General features: G+C 36.7%; 2 protein-coding genes across 2 annotated transcripts; one reads left to right on the top strand and one right to left on the bottom strand.

The window, feature by feature from the left end:
- Window positions 1–3,395: 3,395 nt before the first annotated feature.
- Window positions 3,396–4,879, top strand: LOC111393534 (probable E3 ubiquitin-protein ligase RHC2A). Its single transcript, XM_023019103.1, has one exon. It carries the CDS (start codon window positions 3,527–3,529, stop codon window positions 4,658–4,660), a length of 1,134 nt encoding a protein of 377 aa, XP_022874871.1. The 5' UTR covers window positions 3,396–3,526; the 3' UTR covers window positions 4,661–4,879.
- A 285-nt stretch (window positions 4,880–5,164) lies between these two features.
- On the bottom strand, window positions 5,165–6,889 carry LOC111392999 (uncharacterized mitochondrial protein AtMg00810-like). Its single transcript, XM_023018404.1, has 3 exons — window positions 6,796–6,889; window positions 6,320–6,694; window positions 5,165–5,277 (listed from the first exon to the last, which is right to left on the bottom strand). The coding sequence occupies exons 1-3, from the start codon at window positions 6,887–6,889 to the stop codon at window positions 5,165–5,167; spliced, it is 582 nt and encodes a 193-aa protein (XP_022874172.1).
- Between the last annotated feature and the right edge of the window lie 1,345 nt (window positions 6,890–8,234).

Below are 8,234 nucleotides of genomic sequence, written 5' to 3'. Positions count from 1 at the left end.
CTATCATTATACAAGATATCCCAACAACATTTTAAAACAAAAATACCTCTATTATTAGATCAGAATACTTATTTGAAATAGATGCAAGGATTCATTATCGTTTAAAAACTCCTGCATAAAATTCATAGAATCGAAAGTATCAACAATCCATTTTTCGGTGAATTATCAAGTTCATTCTATCAAGTATCAACATAACGTGAGAATAAGAGATCCAAGAGATTAGTATTCAAACAATTCTTAAAACATATTGATTTGACTCTTTAAGCGGGATAAAGCATGTAATCGTGAGAAGCAGTAGTTCGACAATCCAAGTAGTCAAAGCGTAGGCAAGTCAATTTGGAATCTAAGGGGCAAAGACGTAATGTAAAAAGTAATTTCCATGCCCAGCAAGAACGAGAAAAATATTTGTTATCTCAAGTATTCTTTTAATTACTTAACGCATAGTCCTCATTTGGCTCCATTGAATTAAATTTTATTTTCAACTCTCCTATTTTTAGTCACACAATCGTCCATAAAATAATATTACACGTAAATTGAAAAATTTTCCTTCTTTTTCAATCACTCATTCTCCAAAAAATTAATATTTTACATATTATAATTTGAAATAATAGGGTCAAATAGGGGCAAAAAACAAGGAATATGATGTTTATACGGGCCCAAAGATAGGAAAAAATTGATTGACTTAACAGTAAATGATTGAGTATTTGTTGTTTTATTTTTCAAACGATTTTTTTTTTTTTAACGAGGTGTCCCAGCTTACGCCAGACTATATCCTCGTCCCTGAACTTCCGGCCCCTCAGCAGCTCAGGGAGGTAAATCGCGAGATGTGCCCAAGTTGACCAGGATTCGAACAGCCTTTATACTCCTGGCCCCAAGGGAGCCTCCTCCATGGTTATTACATCACCAAACTGCTCCAACCCTTCCTCTGATTATTACAACACTCAGCTGCTCCAACCAGGAATCGAACTCCCCACGCTGGGGTTGCGAGTCCCGCACTGTCCTTCCTTTGCCAACTTGGATGTGCTCCGGAGGGCATTTTTCAAACGATTTAATTATATATTGACATGTACGCCCTATTTTTTTACATGTTTGTATAACATAATTCAAGAAGGAACAAGGAACTTCTATCAAAGTTTTCGTGCCGTTGATTCCCTTTCAAAACTTTCATACAAATTGCCAGTGGGCCCACTAGAACAGTATGCCGCGTATTGTCCTTTTTCTCTATTTTCTATTGTTAAGAATCTTCCTTGCATAAATGGTGATTATTCGCATAGAAATATCAAACTCGGCGTTCCAAAGGTCATTTCCTCGTCAAGTTGCGATCATCCACAGTTTTGCCAGCCGGCTCTCCCCTGGACGCGTGATTCTCCTTGACGTCGATAATTAATTAATTACACTTTACTCATTGACTTTTAGGATAATCATATCAAAATTAGAAAATTTTAATAGTGAGTTAACGAGAGCAGACTAGTCCACTTTCAAAACCACTCGTAACGGCGTTACTTTCTAATTATAAAATGAATGTCTTTTTTATTTTCTCATCTACGCGAATTTTTGTTTATAAACTATATATACAAATTCATGACAAGTTATTTGTAATTTTATCGGTTTTTATGTCGTGAGTTTAGTTTCATAAGAGTATATAAGGGTGCGTTTGATTACAAGCATAAAATTTCCGTGGAAATAAATTAAATTCTTGATAATTCAATTGTCTAAAATTTATTTGCATTGAAATTGTTAATTAAATGTATTTGATTGATTTAATTTTCAAGCTAGAAAATATTATACTTAGAGAGTGAATTCCCGGAAAAATAAAATCTTAATCCTCCTAAAAAAAATATTTTCCTTGATTTTGAGGAAAAAAAATGAACACATGACAAAAAGTAGAAAAATATTTTCTGTTGAAAAAATGACAATCAAATAGCAAAAAAGTATGAATTTGAGTGAAAAAAACACATTTTCAATGAAAAATATTGTCAATCAAACGCACCCAAAATTTTTGAAATTTTTATTTTTTAGGGATTGACACTCAATTCTACTGGACTCTTTGTTTAGTTAGGGTTGACCCATCTCGTCTCGACCCTTTGACATCCAACACAAGCCTTATTCAACCATTCAATAGGGTTAAGACTTAAGCTAAGATCTACCATATTTGAAGGGCTCAGTCTTTTGGTTTTTTAGATTAGAATTTAAGAAAAATATTTTTAATAACGTTTTAAAAGCAATATAAAGCCTAAATCTATTCGTCCAGTTCAGCTGGTGGATATTGTATGATCAACTTTATTTCGACATGGTCCCTAATACCATATATGATAATGACAAGGCAATAATTAGTGCTGAGTCAGAATATTCAGAAACAACTAATTATTTCTGCTCGACATATTCAAGAATTCCTAACTATTGCATAGAAATATTTATCATCAAAGTATTTCTACCTTCCAATGCATTTCTATTTGAATTCAAAGTAATGAATTCTTAAATGCAACGATGTTATGCAATTCCTACTTTCTCAATTCAAAAAATGTATTGAAAATAACAAGGGTCTCTAAAATTAAGAGCTCGCTTATGGAGATTGTAGAAGGTAGATTCTACAACCAAAAAATCAGATCAAGTAGGTCACCAGCAATCCTGCGGAACTCAAAAAATATAGAACGAAGGAAAATGAGCATTAAGAGGACACCAGTGTGATACCCGCCGAAGACTCTCCTACAGTCAAGTCAGTAAATCTTGTCAAGAGTTGAATAAATGTCAGATGGAAAGGAAGAAGAATTGAATTAGAATAGAGTGAATTGATATACTTGAATGCTTGACCGGCCGCAAAATTTATAGGAGTAGGATAACCGTTTTGGTGGGATTAGAGGGAATTCTCCGAGATTTCTTGGTTGGTTGGAGCCAAATCTATTCCAATCTGTTCGGTTGAGATATCAGAGTCGTTTCAGATAACTCTTACGAAATTTGAATAAGTCGTAACTTGATTTATCTTGACGATAAATTATTGGAGGTTTTGAACTGACATGTGGATCTTGAATTGTGTATTTGGATCGATCGTTATAATGAGTTGGGCCAAGAGTGGCACGACTAGACCGTCTGTGGACATTGTTTTAGGGTTTGGGCCACTTGAATTAGTAAATTAATTTTTACCACTATAGAGATGATAAAAAGATAATTTCTCACGAAGGATTCGAATTGAGCTTGAATCGGGCTTTCACGATGGACATCCAGATCGTTTTGACACTTGTGCAATTTTTATCATTTTGGAAAAAAATATATTTCATTTTACAAGAATTTCATTGTAATTCAAAAAGTACTAACACGTACAAACGCGTTTGTGCCGTTAAGTCCATCATCACGCGTGTCTAAAATTACGGAAATTACAATCTCACGGTCTTTCTTCCCACACAAACCATAATACCCACCCACTTTCCTTTATGTATATAAATACTCGTCTAATCATTCATCACCAACCATTTTTTATATTTCCATTATCACTTTCCGGTGACACAAGAATCGTAGATCGGAATATAGTATGGCATCAACGTCTCCATCAGCGTCATACTGGTGTTACCAATGCACCAGATTCATCACCGTCTGGCCGGAAAACAGCCTAATTTGCCCATACTGTGATGGCGGATTTATCGAGGCGGTAGAGGCGATGGCTTTCTCGCCGGACCCTCGCCAACGATTTGATTCTCCTCGGAACTCAGCTGGTACGGGGTATCGTCTCCGACGTCGCCGTCGTGATAGATCTCCGTTTAATCCTGTTATTGTTCTCCGCAGCCCGTCGGTAAACCAAGCCGGTAATGAAGAGGAGGGAGGAGGAGGAGAGAGGAGCTATGAGTTGTACTACGACGACGGTGTTGGATCTGGGCTCCGGCCTTTACCGTCGACCATGTCGGAGTTCTTGATGGGATCCGGATTTGATCGACTTCTCGACCAGCTCTCACAGATCGAAATCACTGCCTGGGGGGGCCGACATGAGAACCCTCCGGCGTCCAAATCATTCATCGAATCAATGCCAAGAATAAACATAGCTTCAAGCCATGTGAACTCCGATTCACACTGCGCCGTTTGTAAGGAAGCCTTCGCGCTCGGATCCGAAGCTCTTGAAATGCCTTGCAAACATATTTATCATTCTGATTGTATCATTCCCTGGCTCTCCTTGCGCAACTCCTGCCCAGTTTGCCGCCATGAATTACCTAGCGAGACCATCTCCGAAAATCCCGGTCAACCGGGCAACGACGAGAGTGTTGGGCTGACGATATGGAGGTTGCCCGGCGGAGGTTTTGCCGTCGGGAGGTTTATGGGCGAATCTAGAGGCGGCAATGGCACATCCGGGAATGGGCAAGGAACTATGCCGGGGGTTTATACAGAAATTGACGGTGGGTTTAACAATGATGACGGCATGCCCCGTAGAATTGAGTGGGGTGTAACGAGGAGAGGGAGGAGAGAACGCGGTAGAATCAGTCGACTTTTTGCTAATTTCTCTTCGGTTTTTAGGAGATTTAGATCGGATTCTTCCTCCTCAGGTGGAGTTCGGGTTAGCCGGAGCTGGAGCTTGTCGGGTTCGGGTTCTTCGGCGTTTAGTAGGTATGTGTTGAGGAGGAATAGTAACAGAAATTGGGTCGCCGGAGAGGACGAGAATGGTGTGGCAAGATGGTAAATTAATTATCGTTTGTCAATTTTATATAGAAATAATTGTAGAAATATGACGTCATTTCCAATTTATTCTTTTTTGGTTAGTAATTTCAATTCATTGTATTTGTATGTATAGGAAGGTACGCTCTCGAGCTGAGAGTTAATTTTAATTTATAATTTTTAATTCATCTCGAAGGAGGACATAATTGTCATTTAATATGATTATTTATCTTTGGAATCTTTTTTTTGTTTGCCTTTTTACTATAATCTCAATTTATGCCTCTTCGATGCCCATTCTTGTTCTTTGATGACTTCGCTACAGTCGACATCGCAGGACATGCTTTATTTTCCTGTCGACCTTTATTAAAAAAACAACTTTCTTTTTTATCAAAATCAATGATTAAATTTAATCATATGTTTCTTTAACTTTTATTAAAATCTAAAAAAAAAAAAAAAAACAGGGTAAATCTCAATCAGTAAAATTGTAATCCACAAGAACATGAATCTCATTTATTAAACACATCAATTTTTAACGCTTATTTTTCTTTATCCGATCATTTAATTGCATGCAAACAGCTAAAGAAAATTCGACTTTTATCTCTCTAACCGTAGTTTCTGAATTGGTTTCTCGGCCTGCTAATTCTACGAACTTAAACCACATCGACAATAGTTAACCTTAAAACTCGATTAGATCAAGCTACCTACAAATCCCATCCATTAGTATGTTAACTGCATGCTTTTAAATCGTTAGTATGATGACATGTTTGGTGATCATTTTCACCAATAATTAAATTAGTTATCGAAAAATATATTATTGAGTGGGAAAGATAAATGGACAGAATTTCGGCCAAGATTTAGAATTACTTGTCTTTTTCTTTCAATTTGCCGGAAGTATTCGTAGGAAAAATAGATTGTGGGGAATATTAGACATTTCTTACCTCTTGTAACACGTGTCGGCCTTTTATTGGCTCAGAGGTTGTCACCAAGTTGGTTTTGTTTGATGTTATTTCCTTTGCTTATGATATTTGTACACGTCATATAAGTCCCGTCGTCACATGGCCAAGAGAATGTTATGGTCTATTCCGTATTAATTATGAGAATTGATTTTTTATCATTGGAGAGAAAAGTGGATTCCACATGTGAGTGAAAAAATAAAAAATAACGATGAAAAAATTAATTTTTTGAGATGAAAAAGTATTAACAAACAGGGCTTATTATGTTTCTACCTTTCGGTCCTTTAGGGTAAAAAACTTCACTATCCACCTTGCCAATGGGCGCATTTGAGGGTTTGGACTTATCTTTTCTCATCTAGCCAGGAGATTCGCCACTGGGCAAACCACTTCGCAAACTTAGCCAATGGTTTCGGCCAAACAAGCACTTGTATTTCAAGCACTTGTATTTCATATATTGCTTATTTATACTTGTAAGTTAAAAATTTATTTATTTCGATCACGAAACGGTTGTTATTATCAAAATAAGTAATATACTCTATATTTATTTTTATCTATTAAAAATATATTTGTTAGAACTTTGTCATAAATGTTTGGAAATATATCTTGATCCATTTTGTCATTAGTGTCAAGAGTTTAATATTTTAAACTAAATCTCGAGTGGCAAAGAGCATCTATGAAAAAAATTCATTTTTCAGCTCACCCTAATTTATTTTCCTGGCTCCGCCCCTGACTGGACCTAGCCACAACGTGTTGTTTCTTTGAAGACCAAGCCACCAATGTATCTCCCAAGTACACACAATAGCCGACTGTTGACCTTCTATCATCAGGGCATGATGCCCAATCTGCATCAGCAAAACCAATGATGCTCATTTTGTAACTCCTTTGAATCCATAATCCATGCTCAATAGTCCCTTTCAGATATCTAAAGATTCTTTTGACTGCTTTCCAGTGGACATCTGAAGGTGTTTGCAAAAATTGACTCATCTTGTTCACATCAAAGGTTATATCAGGCCGTGTGTGTGCTAAGTATTGTAGTCCACCAATTGCACTTCTGTACAAAGAAGGGTCTGCCATCTTTTCACCTTTACTTCTGGAGATATTCTTGCCTACTGTTATGGGTGTGCACAAGGTTTAAGATGCTCAAAATTGGACCTTTTCAGCAGGTCCTTTGTATACTTGATCTGAGTGAGATGCATACCTGATTAACCTCTTCTTACCTCAATTCCCAAAAAATGATGTAGTTCACCCATATCTTTCAGTGCAAATCGTGCATTCAAATTATCAATAAAGTCCTGCAACATCTTCTAATCATTGCCCGTAATTACTATATCATCAACATATACCAAGGCAAAGATTACTTGTTTTTTATTCATGTAAAAGAATAGGGAACTATCTGTCTTTGATTTTGAAAACTTCCAATCCAGAAGAGCCTTTTTCAGTTTTTCATACCATGCTCTAGGTGTTTGCTTGAGTCCATAAAGAGCCCTTTTTAGTTTGCAAACAAAGGTGGGATTTGCTTTGTCAACAAAACCTTCTGGCTGCCGCATTTAAACTTCTTCATCTAGTTTCCCATTCAAGAATGTATTGTTAATGTCAACTTGTCTGATACTCCAGCCTTTTGAGACTGCAAGAACAAGAATTATCCTCAAAGTGGAAGTCTTTATAACTGGGCTGAAAGTTCCATGGTAATCAACTCCTGATGTCTGCAAGAACCCTTTAGCAACAAGTCGTGCTTTGTGCGTCGATATCCTTCCATCAACATCTCGTTTAAGTCTGAAAACCCATATTACCTTTTGATTGATCAGAGATGGTACTAATTTCCAAGTTTTATTTCTCATCAATGCCTCGTATTCATCCTCCATTGCTTCTCTCCAATCTTTATTTGTAAGAGCCTCAGCCACATTGTTAGGTTCTAGTCCGCTTTGTTCAATGCTGCACTGTTTGCATTGAGTTGAGTAGACTTTTGCTTCGAACATACCAGCTTTACTTCTAGTAATATAGGATGATTTACAATCTAATTTCCCTATTCTGCCTCTCTTAAATTTAGTTCATCACTTGCTTCAGTTTGCTCTATTTGAGTATTTGCAGGACTTTCTTGACTTTCAATTTGGCTGCCTTCAATATTTGTCACTGCCTTCAATATTTGGCTGCCTTCAATTTGGCTGCCTTCAATATTCCTCAGATATCAAGTTTTTAGCCATTCTTGGTTGATCAAACTCAAAAGGTGGTGTTGTTGGAGTTGCATCAAAATGACCTTTATCAGTTGAGCAAGTTGGGTTACTGTTTAGAGGAGTGTGGAAAGGTAGATAATGAATAATAGTTTCAAAATTCTGGGAATCGTTTCTTTTACTGAGAAAACCAGACTAGAAAGGAAACTCATTTTCATTGAAGACTACATGCCTAGATATATATACTCTTCCTATTGGACTGAGACATTTGTAGCCTTTATGAGAGTTGCTGAAGCCAAGGAACACACACTTTGTGGAATGAACATTGAACTTATGTTCTTGATATGGTCTGAGACAAGAAAGCAAGCACAACCAAAGATTTTGAGTGACTTGTATTCAATCTGTTCATTGTTTAGAATTTGACAAGGTGCTTTCATTTTCAGAACAAGTGTAGGTAGTTTGTTGATAAGGTAAGTCG

Source organism: Olea europaea, chromosome 4, assembly GCF_002742605.1.
Source record: "Olea europaea var. sylvestris chromosome 4, O_europaea_v1, whole genome shotgun sequence".
Taxonomy (NCBI): domain Eukaryota; kingdom Viridiplantae; phylum Streptophyta; class Magnoliopsida; order Lamiales; family Oleaceae; genus Olea; species Olea europaea.
The sequence above is the reverse complement of the archived record's forward strand: the minus strand, read 5'-3'. Positions and strand labels throughout refer to the sequence as shown.

Excerpts from the sequence above, each read along its gene's own strand:
- LOC111393534 (XM_023019103.1), top strand. The coding sequence starts at position 3,527 with ATGGCATCAACGTCTCCATCAGCGTCATACTGGTGTTACCAATGCACC.
- LOC111392999 (XM_023018404.1), bottom strand. The coding sequence starts at position 6,889 with ATGTTGCAGGACTTTATTGATAATTTGAATGCACGATTTGCACTGAAA. Across the intron at positions 6,695-6,795 it reads GGGAATTGAGGTAAGAAGAG|GCAAGAATATCTCCAGAAGT; the intron begins GTTAATCAGGTA and ends CCATAACAGTAG. Across the intron at positions 5,278-6,319 it reads ACACGTTGTGGCTAGGTCCA|AATTAGCAGGCCGAGAAACC; the intron begins GTCAGGGGCGGA and ends TTAAGTTCGTAG.